This window comes from Vulpes lagopus, chromosome 3, assembly GCF_018345385.1.
Source record: "Vulpes lagopus strain Blue_001 chromosome 3, ASM1834538v1, whole genome shotgun sequence".
Lineage (NCBI taxonomy): Eukaryota > Metazoa > Chordata > Mammalia > Carnivora > Canidae > Vulpes > Vulpes lagopus.
In genome coordinates this window covers 45,052,274-45,071,861 of record NC_054826.1, presented here as the reverse complement: position 1 = coordinate 45,071,861, position 19,588 = coordinate 45,052,274, and the positions used below count along the sequence as shown (strand labels likewise).

The 19,588-nt window shown below is 44.2% G+C and overlaps 1 protein-coding gene across 4 annotated transcripts in view; it reads right to left on the bottom strand.

Annotated features, from left to right (window-relative positions):
* The window catches only part of WWC1 (WW and C2 domain containing 1), a 150,355-nt gene that overhangs the window by 11,938 nt on the left and 118,829 nt on the right, over positions 1–19,588 (bottom strand). For all 4 annotated transcript variants that reach the window (XM_041749309.1, XM_041749311.1, XM_041749310.1 and 1 more), the window contains exons 16-19: positions 11,480–11,632; positions 9,610–9,701; positions 2,763–2,877; positions 1,425–1,589 (exon numbers count right to left, since the gene is read on the bottom strand). In XM_041749309.1, coding sequence (XP_041605243.1) covers positions 1,425–1,589; positions 2,763–2,877; positions 9,610–9,701; positions 11,480–11,632 — 525 coding nt within the window. The remainder of the gene's footprint in view (positions 1–1,424; positions 1,590–2,762; positions 2,878–9,609; positions 9,702–11,479; positions 11,633–19,588) is intronic.

Here is a 19,588-nt window from a genome sequence, read left to right as displayed (position 1 = left end):
GATTCAGGAATTCCCTAACATCAAAATTACATTCGGTGACTTTAGGAAACTCTGTACTTTTCCCAAGATATGCAGCCAACATGCAAATGCTTACAAGCTCAAATGATTAGCTAGAGGCTTGACACAGAAGGGAAGGGTTTATGTTATTTCTGGGAGGGACCAGGGGAATGTTTTTGTGAGGGAGTAACGGGTAAGTAGCTAGTAAATTAGTGATACTGCCATATCATGAAAAAATTAGCTTCTCTACTCAATCTTATAATCTTTGTCTTGGATACTGAATATCAGATATTGAAAATGGCCCTGAAATCCCCTCTCCCTCCCAAATTACAATAGATGGCAGGTTGATGACGTAGGCTGGGTTGCCTGGGCTTCTCCTTCTGTGATGACTTCTCGGAATATTAGACAAGGAAGGTTCTGTCTATGCTTCTAGCTAATGTTTGCTGGTTCTCTATGGCAGAGGGTCAGGAAGGATGTTGACACATCACCTGAGCCCAGGACTCAGGTGAGGTGTGCATGTGTCATACTTGTGCCATGTCTGAGGAAGGTTGGGAACCCCTCAGATGTGGTTAAGTGCTCAGACCGCCATTTATAGTAGAATGAAAGAAGGAGCCTGGCCTAGGAAGGGGTAGACTAATGAGATGGATACTCAGGGAATGGCATGAGGGAGCAAAAGCCTACCATAGGACTTCTAAACTCCAGGGCAGCCTATTAGAGAAGGCCAGCAACCAAAATAGCTCAAGAGGGCCAGGTGGCCAGGGTGAACTTGAAAGCCCCTTCTCGCCAATCATCTAAGGGTGGCTGTTGCCATTGCTTAGCTCCAGATAATTGCTGCCATGAGAGAATGTGTAGCCCATGATGGCAGGCAGTTTCTCTTTTTCAAGAGAAACTAGAATTTTACATGAAATCTCTTCATTTTTATTTTATTTTTAATGGCCTTCCCTAGGTTTTCAATGTTACCAGCAGGTTCAATTAAAACCAACCAGCCAACCTGTGGCATAATAGTACAGGTATGTTGTTTTTTTGCAACCTCAGGCTGTACGCCAGGATCACCCTGGAAGTGGGGAAGAAATGCCTGCTCAGGGACAGTGAGGGGTCCATCTGATCTCAGCCAAGTGGTTGTGTAGAAGGGAAGGGCAGGGTATGAATAAGAAGGAGAGGAGAGTTGGTTGGAATTAAAAAAAAACAAAAACATTGGCCTGGTACTGGTTACCAAGCTTTCCCCATGCTTTATCTAATTTAATCCCTAAAACGATCCTTTGTGGTGTACTAACTCCACATGCAGTGACGCGTTAACTCATCTGAGGATAGCAGACAAAGTAAGAGTAATCAGAATTTGCGCCCAGAACCCTGTGAGCCTGCAGGCTCTCGCTACTACTCAGGAGGCAGGTGTTCTGGGAAGAGGGCAGTACCATGCATTTGCTTACCCGGCACACATACTGGCTTTGGGGTCCTGGGGAGAAAGTCTTAGAGCGGATGATGGTGCTCCCTCGAAGAAAGGGCCCTGGGGATGGTGTGCCTACCCGTCGGTCCTTGGGCCGCACCACTGTGGGAGATGGGGCCGGGGTCTCTGTGTTGGTCTCTTTGTCCACCTGAAAAAGTCAGAGCTCTGAGGCCACCAAGACTCATGGGGCACAGTCTCCAGCTGCTCCCCACTCCCATCATCTGGCCTTTGACTCACAGATATAGCTGGGGGCTTCCTAGGCCCTGGCCCTGCCAGCCAGGACAGCGCCCAAGGTTGGACCATATTCAGTCCCCAAACAAGCTCACATGAACAGTATATGAATGGATGTCCTGGACTTCATACCCTCAAGACGTCTGTGCATTTTAACAAAGCCATACCCAAGGCCTCTAGCGCTGCAGCTAAGAACTGCAGATGCTTTTCTGGAATTATGGAGGCAATCAGCAAATCTCAGCCCTTTTCAGGTTTTCATACTGTCTTTTTATAGTCATCGCCAGCAACAGACAAACAAACAAGAATGCCTAAATGCAGGCCCTGTTAGCCTACACAGTGCCTTTGTGTAATTTTGCAAAAGGCACCCCTTTAGGCTGGAGAGACTGCAAAAAGACTTTCCTCTTGGTGTGGAGCAGTTGGAAGGTGGCCCTAGGTTCTTCTCTAGCTGCTCTTGGCCAGGTACCTTTGTGCAGTGCACAACCTGCAGCTCTACCCCTGGCTGCCCTGCTTGCATACAATGGGGTGCTCTATTTCCTGCCAGTGCAAAAAAGAGGGATCTCTATGGAGAGTGAGTCTGGTTATAGTGTGTAACCCTAGTGCAGCAGGGAAGGAGGTGGTGAGGGGAACTTGACTGGACTCCTTTTTCCTATTGTACTTTGGGCAGATCCAAACAAAGAAATACATTCCTCTGAAACTTTAGAACCTGCCTACAAGGTTGGCATTATTGTATCCATTTTAGAGATGAGGAAATGAAGGCTGGAGAGGGATGAAGTCACTTGCCTAAGACTATACAGCGAGGGAGTGGCAGAGCCAGCATCTGAACCCAGACCCATCTGGCTACAAAGCTTGAGGTCTAGAGAAACAGGGGAGCTGCAGAGGGCAGGACAGAAGAGGGGAGAGCCAGCCTCTCCTTGTTTACTGTCACTAAGATGACCTGAACTACAGGCAGGGACACTTCTATAGAACCTTCTGCAGGTCACCCTATTCCAAGGACCTGTCCCCTGATGCTAGAGGAGCCTTTGTGGAATGACTCAGGCACCGAGGGCTACTTCCTCAAGATGGCTCTTCTGGTCTCCCTGGAGGTGCCTACCTTTAACGCTGGGCACTCGTCCCTATCAGGTGAGGCTTTCTCAGCAAAGACATCCTCCTCTCCTTCCTCCTCCTCCTCCACTGCCACTTCATTCTCGCTGGTCTCCTCGTACCTCCTGTGATGACAAAGAGCTTTGGTTACCTGCCCAGAGACCACTCTGATCTGCTCACTTGCTTTTAAATGTACCCAGGGCAGGGCTTCCAAGCCTCTTCACCACTGAGGACACATTTAAACAAACAAAAGTGAGGTATAACTGACATACAACACAATGCATTTTCATTGTATAGTTTCATGAGTTTCCACCAATGTATTCCCAACCAATATACTCCTCCATGTAACTACCACACTTGAGGTACAGAACATTCCATTATCCCCGAAGGTTTCTTGTACCTTTGCCTATTTAACCTTTCCTTAACCCTCAGCCTACCACTGATCAATCACTACAGATTGAATCTGAGTTTTCTAGCATTTCATATACATGGAATCAGACAGTATGTGGTCTTTTGTCTCTGGCTTCATTCTCTCTGTCTAAAGTTTTTAAGATTCAACTATGTTGGTGCCTGTATTGACCCTTTTAATTGCTGAGTGGCATTCCCAATGGATTGGGTATATCACAATTCATATAGTTATTCATCTATCTGGTGATGTACTTTTTTTTTTTTACAGATTTTATTTATTTGACAGAGACAATGAAAGAGCACAAGTAGGGGAAGAGGCAGAGGAGAGGGAGAATCAGACTCCACGCTGAGCAGGGAGCCCGATGTGGGGCTCAATCCCAGGACTCTGGGATCATGACCTGAGCTGAAGGCAGGTGCTTAACTGACTAAGCCACCCAGGCACCCCTGGTGATGAACATTTGAATGGCTTCCATTTCTCAGCACTTATGAATAAAGCTTCTTATAGCCATTCACCTATAAATCTATGTAGATACAGGTTTTCACTTCTCTTGGATATTGTGTTAGTCTGCTGGGGCTGCTGGAGCACACAATACCATGGACTGGGTGGCTTAACAGACAGAAATGTCCTTCTCATGGTTCTAGAGGTTAAACATCCAAGATCACGATGTGGGCAGATTTGGTTTCCTCTGAGGCCTTTCTGTGGCTTGCATGTGCCCACCTTTTTGCTGTGCCCTCAAAAGGTCTTCCCTCTGTGTGCACATCCTTCCTTTTACAGAGATACCAGTCATATCAGATTAGGACTCACCCAAATTTTTATGGCCTCATGTTAACTTACTCATCTCTTTAAAGGGCCTATCTCTACAGTCACATTCTGTTTATGAGGGTCACAGCTTCAGTATATAAATTTGGGTGAGTGGGGGAGTACAATTCAGACCATAACAGATATACACCTAGGAGCAAAGCAGGGTCCTATGGTAAGTATGGTTTCATCCTTTTAAGAAACTGACAAACTGGGGCACCTAGGGGGCTCAACTGGTTAAGCACCTGCTCTTCACTCAGTGGAGAACCTGCTACTCCCTCTTCCTGTGTCTCTTTTCCCTCTACTCCCTGGTTCATGTTCTCTCTCTAGCTTGCTCTCTCCCAAATAACTAAATAAAATCTTAAAAAAAAAAAAAAAACAACTGACAAACGTTTTTCAAGGTGGTCTTGCCATTTGACATTTCCACCAGTAATATGTGAATTCCAGTTCCTCATCTATACTTGGTACTATCAGACTTTCAAATTTGGTCATCCTGCTGGGGGCATATTTGTATCTCATTGTGGTTTTAATTTGCACTTTCCTGCATTTACTGACCATTGATATATTTTCTTTTGCAAAGTGTCTGTTAGAATATTTAGCCTGTTTAAAAACTGGGTTGTCATTTTATTATTGAGATGTCAGATTTCATCACATCTTCTGGATATGAATCCTTTGCACATATTTGCTCCAAGTCTGTGGCTTGTCTTTTCATTTTCTAAATAGTGTCTTCCAAAGAACAGAAGCTTTTGATTGTGATAAAGTCCAATCTATCATTTTTTTTCTTTTATGGTTTGTGCTGTTTTGTCTTACCTAAGAAATCTCTGCCTACCCCAAAGCTGCAAAGAATTTCTCCTATGTTTTCTTTTAGTAGGTTTATAGTTTTACCACTTATGTTTCACTGTATGATCCATTTAAGATTACTTTTTGTACATGGTGCTCAGAGATTATTTTTTCCTATATGGATATCCAATGGTTTTCCGGAACCGTTTGTTGAAGAGAGTTTATTTTTGGTGACACTTTTCATAATTATTATTTCCCTTCAGACTCCAGGGTTGGGAGGAGTTGTTGTGACAAATGGACTGCATTTGTTAATTACTAATTTATCTTTAGTCCCATCTTCTCAAAGACATACAGAACTGCCAGGCATCTGATCAGCAGGAGACAGTGTTGCCATACTGAGCGGAAGGAATTCCAGCCCAAAGAATCTGACATCCCCTTAGGTGGCTCAGTGAGACTCTGGACAAACATAAAACCTCCCTTGGGCTTTTCCTGATGGGGAGGAAAGACCTTGGATCACCAGCTCCAGCCCCATGACTAAAACCTCCCCTGCTCTTAGATGGGGACTGGTGCTAATGGACCCTCCTTACTTTCTTCTTTTGCCCCCACAGCTTCTTGATCTACTCAGAAAAGGGTCACTCAACATGAGAACACACAATAAGCACCTCCCTGAGAATCTGACAGATGCCACATCAATCGGCATTTATTGGAGGCTTAACAAGCACCATGTGCTATGCTAAGGCCTTACAACAACACTGAAGGCAATTATTGTTTCCATTGTATAGATTGGAAAGCTGAGGATCAGAAAGTTGATAGGCCTTGTCCGGCATCACAGACCACTAAGTGGTGCAGCCAGGTTACCAATACAGGCTGTCCAACTCCACTCGGTGCTTAACCATGAGGGAAGTCTTTTCTTTTTGACCATGTGTCTGATGTAAATATTTCCAGAAAGGAAAAAAAATCTCAATTGTCAGGAGGAAAATGATTATAGTAGACAACACCTTTTTACTCATTAGAGTGGCAAATAAGTGCTGGTGAAGGCATGGGAAATAGGCATTTCCCTGCAGGGAGTGTATATCAGAGCAGCCAATTTACACTCTGAAATCAGTTTAGCAGTATCTGCTAAGATGAAACATGTATGTATTCTTGATTAAGTACTCTAGATAGAGTATACTGAGCGTCAGAGAGGTTGTAGGCTTAAGGGTACTCTTAATGACTGCTGGGGGGGGGGTGCATTTACTAGTTCAATCTTATTTGAGAACTATTCTGCAATGCCTATTAAAATATAAAGCACAAATGCCCTGGGACCCAGCAATGCCATTTCTCAACCTCTGCCCTGGACAAACACACACAAGTTCCCAAGGAGGCAAACACAGGACTTTCACCCTAGCATTATCTGCAATTATAGTCTATTTTCTAATACTCTTAGAATTCTGGTTCGCTTGTGGGTCTTAAAATAATCCAGGCTTGTGATTATATGCACTAAAGAAACCTAAGCAAATAAAAGGAGGGAGTGACTATGGCATGCTGGCTCTTGGGTGCTGAGAGAGACGGAGAGGAAATTAGAAGGGAGGGTCAGTCTTTGGGGGACCTCTGCACACGACTCCAGAGGGGAGCAGGCGCAGCAAAGCTAGTTAACATTCCAACACCAAAAGAAGCCTCCAGTCTGGGGGTAGGGGGGCTGCGGATGGATTTACTCCAGTACAGCAGCTCTAGGATTCCCGGTCCTCTTTGTAAGTCAGTGTCTAGGGAAGTTTGAATGGCAGGGGTGGGGAGAGAGGGAGCCACAAAGGGAGAAAGAACAGAAGGCAGTTGCTAGGGGATGGCTTGAAAAGTCTCACCACAAGCTTGGAATTTGGCAGAAACCACTGATCTTGTGCCAGGGTTTTGGACGACAGGTCCTGGGCCTGTTTCCGGCATCAGACCTTTGCATAGCCCACCCTAGCCCAGCAGCAGTGTGCCACAGAGAGGAAGAGAGAGGGAGAGGCGAGAGAGGGAGGGAGAAAGAAAGGCGAAGTAGGAAGGGATGGAAAGGAAGAGGAGAGACAGGAAAGATAGGGACACAGGGAGGGAGAAAGAGGGAAAAGGAGAAAATGACACAATTGAGAGAGACCCCTAAAACAAACGAATTAACATACAAAAATTCAGGAACCTTGCCCTACCCTTTAACACATGGAGAAATAAAATAGTAAAAAAGAAGAGTAAAAGAGGGGTGAGGTTGTGGGCAAATCCAGCCTGCTGCCTATTTTGGACAGCCGAAGCTATGAGTGGTCTTTCTTTTCTTTCTTTCTTTCTTTCTTTCTTTCTTTCTTTCTTTCTTTCTTTCTTTCTTTTTGTTTTTCATTTTTAAATGGCTGAAAAAAATATCAAAAAAAGAATGATATTTCATGACATGGGCAAATTAAATGAAATTCAAATTTCAGCATCCATTAGTGAAGTTTCAATGGCAGAGACATGATGTTGGTGCATATGTCATCGAGGGCTCCTTTCACACCACAACTGTAGAGATGAATAGATGCACAGAATCCACATGGCTCACAAAACAGACATTTATGAGCTATTTGGCCCTTTCCAGAAAACATTTTCTGACCCCTGGAATAAAAGATATTATGGAAAGACCCTTTCTGGGACTAAATGTATAACTGGGGGCTGTAATAGAATAATATAGAAGAGTTACTAAGTGCTTCTTGTGGGACACAGTCCGTGCTAAGTGCTATCGTGCATAATTCTATCGAGTCTACAAAATACCCCAAGTGTTGTGGCCACTCATCAAATCTGTGTTTCATGGAGGCGGAAATGGAGGTTTAGAGACATGGTCTTCAGCCTTAGCTGTACATTAGGATCATCCAGGGAGCTTTTAAAACTCACTGATGCTCCGGCCTCACCCAGACCTAGGATCCCACAGGAAGCTGGCTGAGCAAGACTCCAAATCCCTAGCTGTCTGAATTCAGAGCATGTGCACTTAAGCCGGACCCTACTTCCTCCCAAATGGCAAATTCACAGGCTGTGGTCATTTCTGAGATGGGATTTGCCTTCTGCCTTCCTAGCTGGTAGTTGGCATGGTTCCTTCTCATTTTCCAAATGATAATTTCTACCGTCTACTGAGTGTCCACTATGAGCTTTCTGCTCAACTTTCATTACAGTGGCTTTCCCTCTGCAATGAGTCCAAGAAGTCGGTGTGATATCCTGCTTTTCCAGATGAGGCTCAGATAAGGTTAGACAGGTTAGAATGATGTGCATGACAGCAGCTGCCCCTGGGGTGGAGGGCAGGGACCAGGAGGAAGCCCAGAGAGGGCTCCTAGAGAGCTGCTTATGATTTGCTTCTTGATTTGGATGCAGGTTACATGGATACTTTGGCTTCTGAAAATTCACTGAGATGTGTGCTTAGGGCAAATTTTATTTAAGTGTGTCATACTGCAAGAAAAAGTTAAAAATGCTTTGCCAAAGGTGACACAAAAAATGATGAAGCTAAGGTGTGAACTCTGGTCTATACCACTGTTTCCTAAATGGGTGATGAGACCTCTTTTTTGGGGGATAAAAGAGACTAAGAAGCATTGAAGCAAACAGAGAGAAAGCTGTCTGCAGTTCTTCTTTGGACACAAGGAGAAGTCTCTCTGGCAGTGGCATGTCTTTAATATTGCTGAAATACTGACTAATATTCCTGTTATAAAACGACAGAAGACATCAGGCCTAGAGCCTTAGCAAGCAATAGGTCTAGGTAGGTTTTAATATATTTGTTGTATTTTCATTAATTTTCCAGTTGCCTTCTGAGGCAGACTTGCTCATGGCCCACCCAGTATCCACCTCCACTCTCTTCCTTGGTAATAGAACCCTGATTTTTGTACCCAACTTAACAGATATCATTTCCCAGCCTTCCTTGCAGTTAGATAGATCAAAGATCAAATGTCTAAGCCTGGCCAGGGAAAATCAAGCAGAAATTGCTGGGTAGGACTTTTGGTTAAAAGGCATACAGGCATATCTTTTGTCTTTACTCTTTTCTGATGGCTGCCTGATGGCTGGTGATTGGGCAGCCATTCTGAGCTATAAAGCTGCCTCCGTGATGGCAGTCGCCTAGTAAGCAGAGCGAAGAGGAAGGAGAGGAGGAGCCTGGGTTCCCAGCAACATTTGTTGCTTCTTCCCATTCTTCTTTTTAAGTAACAAAGAAATAAACTATCTTATTTGAGCTGATTATTTATCCTCTCTGTTACTAGTAGTCAAATGCAATTCCTTACTGAAACATCTTCAATTTATGGCAGATTATACTTACTTTCCACTTACAGTAATAGGAAACTTTTTTTTTTAACCAAAGTAAACACCAGTGAGTCAATGCAGACACTAATATGTGAAATAGCACGAGTGATTTATAGATCACAAAATGACAAATTGGGAAGAAATTCTGGGAACCATCATACCAGGCTACGTACAGTTGATCTTAGAACCACACAGGTCCACTCATATGTGGATTTTTTTTTTGATAAATATCCTACGGTGCTGTACATGTATTTTCTCAACTTTTTTTTCTAGCTTACTTTGTTGTAAGAATACAGTATATCAAACATATAAAAAGTATGTATAAATAGATTTTATGTTATTGGTTAAGACTTCTGGTCAACAGTAGACTCTTAGTAGTTAAGTTTTGGGTAAGTCAAAAGTTATATGTGTGTTTTCTGTGTGGTGGCTTGGTGCCCCTAGTCCCTACATTGTTCAAGGGTCAATTGTATTGCCTTGTCACCTGTAGAGAACCCATATGGAGAGAGGTTCTGTTTTCCCCGGGAAACACTTCTCTTGGTTGCCCTGGAGTTTGGGCACCTCATTCTTGTGTCCAGGTCCAAGCCAGATCAGTTCCTGAGGGCCCAAGGGAACCCTTGCTTACCAGCTGTCCTCCAGCGTCTGTGAGTTGCTTCTTTCCTCCTGCCTCTTCTCCAGCTCCACTGCTGTCTGTTCCAACAGAGCAGATACAGCATCCTGTGGAGACAAAGGCCCAGGGGTTCATCTGCATACCACCAGGGCCACCTTACCTGGCAAGAATCAGAGCTTAGAGTGTGACACTCCCCATGAACTGAGAGTAAAACTGAAGACCAGAGTGAGTAAGCCTCTTGCCCCCAGGTCACTTATAAACTGGAAATATAGCACTTAGTTCATCTAACTGGCAGTTCTGAGAATAACCCCTATACGCATGGACAGACTTTTGGAAGACAGTCAAATTTAGTAGTTGAGTGAGGCAGAATTAATAAGATCTCTGGCTGTAAAGAGATTATGGTGTAGTTGGGGAGACCATCACATGAACTGTCAATAACAAAACAATGTGATGTTTAGGAATAAAGGAACAATGGCAAAGTCAGCTTGAAGGTTGCATTCAGGGAAGACTTTCTGGAGGAAGAACATCTATACCGAATGGTGTCTACAGTGAGGAAGCCTGTGTGACTTGAAGAAATTAACCTCTCCGAGACTCAGTTTCCTCTACAGTAGTTTCTAATAACTACTACAAAGGGTTGTTATGAAAATTAAATAAGAATATATAAGGTATAAAGAAGAACACTGAGCACATAATTAGCACTCAGTAAATGGCAGATAATAGTAAAGCAAAAACTGATCTTGTAGTTTTCTGAGCACATGGTTAATTTGCAAATACCCTGGTACTGTGGGCCCAAGCCTGGAAAATCCTTGAAATCTTTTGGTGAAGAGGGAACAAAAACCAATCAAAGGCCTGGAATACGTCAGGCCCTGATAGATAGCTTATGTGTAGCATCTTATTTTATCTTAACAACTATTCTGATAGGTAGTCCTTATGATTTATTCCCTTGAGAAATGGGAACAAAGAAACTAATGTGCCTAGGGTTCACATCACTTACCCAAGGACAAGCTCTAGAAAACAGAGGATGTTTTCAAGACCTTTCCCAGCTCACTGACTCCTTTTTGGAGTGAGGGAGACCTAGCTTTGTGTGTTGCTAATTGGATGTCCTTAGGTAACCTTTTTGAGTCTTGGTAAATGGCATATGATAAGCAGGACAGTGCCTGACACAAAAGGAAGTGCAGAAAATGATGAGGATGATGAAAAAGTAGGTGGGAGTAGGGAGGAGGAAACAGATTTAATCCTTACCCTTATCCTCACCTGTACCACCAAGCCTCTCCCCTCTATTGAAATTCTGGGCAATGACTATACAAAGTAACCACGTACTGACTCTTCTTTACATGTTCTCCTTCAAATCTTCCTAATGACCCCCCGAGACTCAGATTAGACATGAAAAAAATAGAGGCTCACAGAAGTGAAATGACTGACCCGTCACCCAACAAATACCCAGTCTTCTGACTGTCCTCCCTGTGACTTTCTGCTGCCTTTTAGAGCAAGTCTTTCCTACTGACCACTATGCAAATAGCAGCATCTCAATAAAGGTTACATTTCTTTCTTCCATAGGTTCCTCCTTTCTTCTCCACTTCATTAAAAAAAAAAAAACACACATAAATTAAGGTTTCTGTCAGGTGAGTTATATTATGTCAAGCAAAGTGCAGAAGGGGAGAGAGCACAGATGTGGAAGGGGCAAAGTTGCAGATGGGGGGGCAGCCTGCCCCTTCGCAGAGGCCTCTCCTATCCTACCCTCCTCTCCCTCTCTGTTCCAATACCCTTTGCTGCTCCCCCCCACCTCTGATGCCCAGCCCTCTCCAATTCTGGGAGAGGCTTTCCCTGCCATCCATCCAGCTGCTGCAGACATAGAAGGGTGGGGCCAACCCAAGACCCTGCTCACCGTGCTTTCAGGCCCTGGGGTGGGGACCTTGGCTCCCATTGGTTTGGTCTCCCTGCTCTGTTTCTTCAAGTATTTGTAGCTTAGGAGGTTGTACCAGCGAGTCGACCTCTCCCCAGACCGACAGACCTCAGCCAGGCTTATCTGGGCACCTCCCTGTTGAGGATGGGAAAAGGCAAGAGTATAAGCCAGACTGACAAGGTATTCTGGGGAATTTGGCTCCTGGGAAAAGTAGGAAAACTATCCCCAGAGGGTATAGGAGCTTCCGCGAAGAGGAAAGGGTTAGTTGTTAATCATTTCCAATAACTCACTCATTCACTAACTTATTCATTGGTTTACTCATACACCAAATCTTTATTGAACACCTATTGCATGTATTTTTTTATTATGCTAAAAAACAAAATTTACCATCCTGTCCCCAAGTTTTACTGAAATATAACTGACATGTAACGTTGTACTAGTTTAAGATGTACGATATAAGGATTTTGCGGGGTGCCAGGCTGGCTCAGTTAGTAGAGCATGCAACTCTTGATCTGAGAGTCATGAGGTCAAGCCTCAGGTTGGGTGTAGAGCTTACTTAAAAAATAAATAAAGAGTTGGTATAGTATTTATTGTTAAATGATCACCACGGCAAGTTTAGTTAACATTCGTCATCTTATGGTTACAATTTTTTAAAAAAGATTTTATGTATTTATTCATGAGAGACACAGAGAGAGAGAGAGAGAGACAGAGACACAGGCAGAGGGAGAAGCAGGCTCCATGCAGGGAGCCTGATGTGGGACTCGATCCAGGGTCTCCAGGATCACGCCCCGGGCTGAAGGCAGGCTCTAAACTGCTGAGCCACCTGTGCTGCCCTACAATTTTTTTCTTACCATGAGAGCTTTAAGATCTACTCTCCTAACAACTTTTAAATATGCTATACAGTGTTGTTAACTATGGTCCCCGTATTATGTTACATGGCTAGAACTTATTTCCCTTATAACTGGAAATTTGTACCTTGTGACTCCCTTCACCCATTTTTCCTACCTCTCTCCACCCCAGGTAATGACAAATCTGTTTTTTGTTTCTATGAATTTGTTTTTTTAGATTTCATGTGGAAGTGAGATCATACAGTATTGTTTTTATCTCTCTGGCTTATTTCACTTAATATAATGTTTTCAAGGTTCATCCATGTTGTCACATGAACTTTGCCATCTTAAAGTATCTAGTTCAATAGAGTTATTATTTACATTGTTATGAAACAGACCTCCAGCACTTTTTCATCTTGCAAATCTGGAACTCTATATCCATTGAGCAACTTCCCTTTTCTTTTTCCCTGGTCCTTAGTTACCACTTTACTTTTTGTTTCTATGAATTTGACTACTTCTGAAAACTCACATAAGTGGAATCACCCAGTATTTGTCTTTTTGTGACTGGCTTATTTCACTTAACATAACATTCTTAAGGTTCATTTGTGTACAACATGTGACAGGACTGCTTTCCTTTTTAAGGCTGAATAATATTCCATCATACACAGAGATCATTTTTTTTTTTTTTTTTTTTTTTAGAGAGAGAGAGCATGCATAAGTGAGTCGGAGGGCAGAGGGAGAGAATCTTCTTTTTTTTTTTTTTTTTTAAAGATTTTATTTATTTATTTATGAGAGACAGAGAGAGAGAGAGGCAGAGACACAGGCAGAGGGAGAAGCAGGCTCCATGCAGGAAGCCCGATATGAGACTTAATCCCAAGACTCCAGGATCATGCCCTGGGCTGAAGGGAGGTACCCAACTTTTGAGCCACCCAGGCATCCCAGAAGGAGAGAATCTTAACCAGGCTCCACACGTGGGGCTCGATCTCATAACTCCGAGATCATGACCTGAGCCAAAACCAAGAGATGGGACACTTACCTGAGTGACCCAGGTGCATCAGAGAGCGCATTTTTAAATCCATTTATCTACCGGCACACATTTGGGTTGCCTTTGTCTCTTGACTATTATGAAAAAAGGCTGTTTTGAACATGGTGGACAAGTATCTCTTTAAGATCTTGGATATTGATCTTGATATTGATCAGTTGTGAGACTGGTAGATCATATCGTAATTCCATTTTTAATTTTTTGAGGAATCTGCATATTGTTTTCCATAGCAGCCCATCAACAGTGCGCAAGGATTTTCTTTTTTCCATATCCTTGCAAACATCTGCTATTTCTTATCTCTTTGATAATAGCCATTCTAAGAAGTATGAGGTAGATTTGATTTGCATTTCCCTGATTAGTGATGTTGAGCATCATTTTATTGTACCAGTTGGCCTTCTGTATGTCTTCTTAGGAAAAGTGACTATTTAGATCCTCTGCACATTTTTAAGTTGGATTGTTTGCTTTTTTACTATGGAATTATAGGAGTTCTTTCTACATTTTGGATATTAACCCTTTATCAGATATATGACTTGCAAATATTTTCTCTTATTTGGTAGGATGCCTTTTCATTTGTTGACTTGCACTGCTGTGCAGAAGCTTTTTAGTTTGATGTAATCTTACTTACTTTTGCTCTTGTTGCCTGTGCTTTTGGAGTCAGATCCAAAAAATCATCACTAAGACCAGTGTCAAGGAAGAAGATTGTGAACAGGTCAAAGCTCTGGCAACAGGGGACTGAAGGAATAAACTATAATATCTTTACACAATGGGATATTATATAGCTATGTACAAAAAATGAGGAAGATCTCTAGATGCTGATGTGGAGATATTTTCAGGCTGTTTTGTTAAGGGAAAAAAAAACACAACAGTGCAGAATGGAATATGCAGTACGCTACATTTTGTATAAGAAATGGAAAAGGCACCTGGGTGGCTCAGTCAGTTAAGTGTCTGCCTTTGGCTTCTGTGGTGGTCCCAGGGTCCTGGGATGGAGCCTCATGTCAGGTTCCCTGGTAGGTGGAGAGCCTGCTTCTCCTTCTCCCTCTGACCCTCCCCCCCGATCTGCTCTCTTTCTCAAATGAATAAAAAAATCTTAAAAAAAAAAAAGAAATGGAAAGAGGGATAAGAATATATATATTCTCTCTAGATACATACATATATTTTGCAACATATTTGAGGTGCAAGGGAGAGTGAACATTATCGCATGAACATATGTGCAATGAGAAATAATGGAAAGATAAAGATAATACTAATCAAAGTGGTTAGCTATATAGGGTAGGTGGTAGTATTGGGTGCAAGGGCAGGGACAGTAAGATCTCTCTTCAGTTAATCTTTATATACAGTTTTTCTCTGAATTGTGTAAATGGGTGCCTTAAGATGAAAATAAACTACTACATCAAATTAGCCAATCTGAATATAACCTTCTAGAGAGAGGATTTATTTCCAGTGACATACATCCTTAGTGGTAAGGATGATAAAATAATTCTAATCATTCCTCAGAGGGTTTTTTGTTTCAACATGTTGCCTTTTGAAGAGCCCTGATCTGATCAAGTCTGGGGTTTAGTTGATTCACCATCCCCAAACACAGCAGTTGCTGTGCCAGTGGGTAGCAGAAATGCCAGGCCCATTTGTGAAGTGGGCCAGTAGTCAAGTGGTGGCTTGAGTGGCACTGGGGATGAGGAGAGGGCTCTCCAATCCACCTGGGATCCTTTTCCCCAGTTTTTCCTTCTATCAGGATGGACCAGGGTGTGCTACAGACTGTGAAACCCATTGTGTGGCTAAAGGTTAATTTCTACAACAGTGGTGAGTAAGTGGAGAACACAAATTCCTACCTGCAGGACAACAGTTAATTCAGGTATTGAATGCCTGGTGCATTTTAGGCACTTGTAATAAATTTAAATATATACAAATATGTATATATTACTCATTTATTCATTTAATAAATATCCCCTGAGCACTTTGCAGACTCTGGAGCCACAGAAACATGTAAGACAGGCTTCTGCCCTCAAGGGACTCAGAGTTTCTCAGGAAGACAGACAAATGCATCAGATATTACAGTTCAGAACATGCCAGGCCATGTGTGAGGGGCAAGGGGGAACGAATATAATGACCACTTTGAGGTATAACACTGCCACCAGATTATTATTAATTTCAGCAAGATACACGGTCTACTTTAGGCTGGCTCATAGGTGAGAATATGGTCCACTTTGGTAAATGATGCACTTTGAGGGCATGCATTTACCTATTTGATACATACATACGTGCTAAATAGTCTCTATGAACCAGGCACCGTTTTGGGTGCTGGGGATACAGCAGAATAAAAATGTCTGCCCTTGTGAGCTTACGTTCCAGTCTCAGGGAGTCAGATAAACAAATCACTAAGTAAATGCTATATTGTGTTTCACAGAATCGCAGATGTCAGCAATTATACAATTCACTATTTTATGCACCCTAAGAAAGAAAAACAGTTACCAGTTATAGTATGTGACTTGTCACCTACTATAAATTGCATCTTGATTTTAGTTATTTGATAAAATATGAAAATCACGTATCCCCTAAAATCTGTGATATAGACAAATGCTAGGTGGGGGAACGTGCTGCAGGAGAAAAACAATGCAGGGAGAGGAGATGATGGGTACTGAGAGAGGGGAGGGGCGGGATGTGATTTGAAATAGGGTAAAAGGAAGACTGCACGGAGAAGGTGACATTTGGGCAAGCCCAGGATGAGGCGGGGGGGTGAGCCTTGCCCATCAGTATATGGGAGGAACAGAATCCGGTCAGAGGGCACAGCCGGAAGTATGGTAGTATGCTGACATATCCAAGGGGCATGGGGACGCCCAAGATTTCATTTTGGGACGACAAGGGGCAAATCCCCAAGGGCCTTGGGTGGCAGGCAAGGGGCCCAGGAATTAACTTTAGGTGGAGACAGAAGCTACTCTAAGGTTTTAGGTAGAGGGGTCACATGCACAGATTTGCAATTTAATAGCATCACTCTGGCTACTGTGTTGAGAAGAGATGAATGGAGGCAAGGACAGGTGCAGGGAGACCCAGTAGAGACTGCTGCACAATCCAGGTGACAAATGGCAGTGGGGCCAGTGCGGTGGTAACCAGCTGGGGTGTGGGCCTCTTCTGAAGATGGAGCTGCCAAGAGTTCCTTTCTTTTTTTAAATATTTTATTTATTTAGTCATAAGAGACACAGAAAGGCAGAGACACAGGCAGAGGGAGAAGCATGCTCCCTGTGGGGAGCCGGATGCAGTACTCGATCCCAGGACCCCAGGATTACGACCTTAGTGGAAGGCAGACGCTCAACCACTGAGCTACCCACGCATCCCTGCCAGAAGTTCCTAAAGGACTGGCTGTTGGGTGGAGAGACAGAGAGAGGTCAAAGATGGCCCTGGGATCTTTGGCCTGGTGCAGTGAAAGGACAGGGCTGCCGTCAGCTGAGACACTGGAGGAAATATCAGGAGTGTGCTTGTGAACAAGTTCATCTGAGAGGCTTCTTGGACAGGCAAGAGAAGATGTGGAACAGACAGCAGAGGTGTAAGGCAGCTGTGAGTGGAGAGGCTCAGGCTGGAGCCATACATCTGGCCTGGTGTTTGAAGCCAGAGGACCAAGGTCTCAATCACCAGGGCAGTGGATGCAAATGCAAAAGGGAGAGGCGCTGGGGCCTTCTAACATATAGCAATCAACAGAACAGAGAAGAATCAGTGAAGGAGACAGAAGAGTGAGTGACAAGCGAAGGACACGGAGAGCAAGGTGACCAGGAAGCCAAGTCAGGGCAGAGGATGCCGAGGAAGACTCGCTGAGGAACTGAACCAAACACCGTTAACCCAGTCAAGGGAGATGATGATGGAGAAGTGGCACTGACAACCTCGCTGAGCACATTTCTAGTGGAATGGTGAGGACAAAATCCCGTGTGAATTGGTTACAGAAAGAACACGAACACCCTTTTCACATTTTGCTATAAAGGAAAGAAACAAGGTAGTAGCTGGAGGGAGACATGGGTAAAACACTTTTTTTTTTTTTGCTTTTTGGGTTTCTAAGCATTGGGGGATTCACAGCATGTTGGTATACTGACAGGCCAGATCCAGGGGAGGGGAGAAGACTAAAGAGAGGATGGAGCTCCAACAATTGGTGGTATAATGTCCCTGAGAGGTGGGAGCGGGGAGGGGCCAACAGGAGAGCTAGGAGAAATGGCAAGAAGGGCCTGAAGCAAGGGCCTCAGCAGGGGGAGCTTGGGAGTAGGGCAGGAGCTTGGGGGAAGTCTGAGGACAGAGGAGAGGGTAAGAATTTGCCCCTGGGGGGCACCTAGGGGGCTTAGTCTGTTAAGCATCAGATATCTGTTCCTGTCAAGATCCCAGGTCCGGGGATGTAACCATACATCAGACTCCCTGCTCAGGGAGGATCCTGCTTCTCCCTCTCCCTCTCCCTACCACTCCCCCTGCTTGTGCATGCTCTTTCGTCAAATAAATAAGCAAAATCTTAAAAAAAATTCAAGAATTCGCCCCTGGGACAAGGGGAAGGCAAATGGGTCTAGGGAGATGCAGTAGCAGGGCTGAGTAGCATTAAGGCTCATGTGAGGTTTATGACCACAGTTTTATTTTTTAAAAGATTTATTTATTTGTGAGAGAGAACACACGCATGCTTGCGTGTAGGGGGAGGAGCAGAGGGAGAGAATCTCCAACAGACTCCATGCTGAGTGCAGAGTCTGACACTGGGCTTCTGGGGCTTTCAATCTCATCACCCATAAGACCATGACCTGAACCAAAATCAAGAGGATGTTTCACCAACTGAGCCACCCAGGCACCCCTATGGCCACAATTTTAAAATGAAACCGTATAGCATGGCTGTGTTTTCCTCCGAGTGCATGGATGGAGAGGTCACTTTGACAGGGCTGGGGTTTTCCCAAGTGGGGGTGGCAAGGTGAAAAGGGGCAGGGGAGCCTCTTCGTTGTAATGGTTACCTATGAGATACCATGGGGGCCCAGGAAGTGGGCTTTCTCTACAGAACCTGTACTGAGTGGCTCTGAGTCTAACAGCTGGGGAGTGGACAACCAGGGCCCAGCTGGAAAGCTTGTGACCCATTATGCCATGCTGAAGCATTTGGTAGAACTGTTGCCCGAGATATTGGAGAAAGCAGGCCACATATACATCCAAGCCCACAATCCAGGTCTGGGGCCAGGGGGACACAGTAACCCCCTGAGAGGTAGGACAGTACGATGGCTGCGTGGAAGGAAGCTGGGATCAGGAAGCAGGCTTCTCCACGTGATGGATGGCCTGGGCAGGTTACTTAGGCTTCTGGAGTCTTGATCCTTTATCTGCAGATGGAAGCAATCCTAAGGCTTCTTCCTCAGGCTACTAGGGAGGCTTAAGTGAGATACTGTATGCAGAGTTCCTAGCGTGGTACTAGACCCAGATGCTGGTCAGGATGGGGACCATCCTGGGTGATTAAGCAGTGCAAAACAGACCAGGGATTTCCCCAAACCCAGCAGTGTAGGGAGACCACATGGGAGCACACAGCCTTTCTCCTCATGTTCTGCTTCCTTGCCTGCTCCTCTAGCCACCAAACCACGGCAACCCAATACTCTACATCCCCACAGGATACGGGAAAGTAGATTTCCCATTGGCCACAGACAGAGACAAGCCACAGTGGGATGAGCGCTTTGGCTGCTGCCATGGCAACCAGCAATGGCCAGACTTCAATTAGGAAGGAGGAATAAAAGACATCCAATTAGGAGAAGAAAATAGGATTCTCTTCTCATTGAGGAATTCCCAGAGCTGAGGAAATGCTTCACCACAAAAGCCTGGGTTTGGAAAAGCTTCTGCTCTAACATCCAGTGTCTCTCATGCTCAACAGTCTTCAGCCACTATCCTACCTGGGGGTCTGGAGAGCACCATGCTGGTGAAAACACGACAGGGCTGATGTGGGTGGGCTGTACAAGTAGACCTGCCTCGGTTCTAAATGTTCCTGCCTCTTCCTGACAGTGTGACCCTGAGAAAGTTCTTTTACCTCTCTGTGCCTTGGTTTCCTCACTAGCATTAGAGTACCTATTTTATAAGATTATAGTGCAGGTAGACAAACTACATGGAGAGAGCTTAGCTTAGTGCTCACCACATAACGTGCATTCAATCTATGGATCCTGTCGCATTATGGCCAATAATAATACCAACCACATAAATGGCAATGATGTTGTTCTGTACCCCAGCTGAGGGGGATGGGGGTGGAGA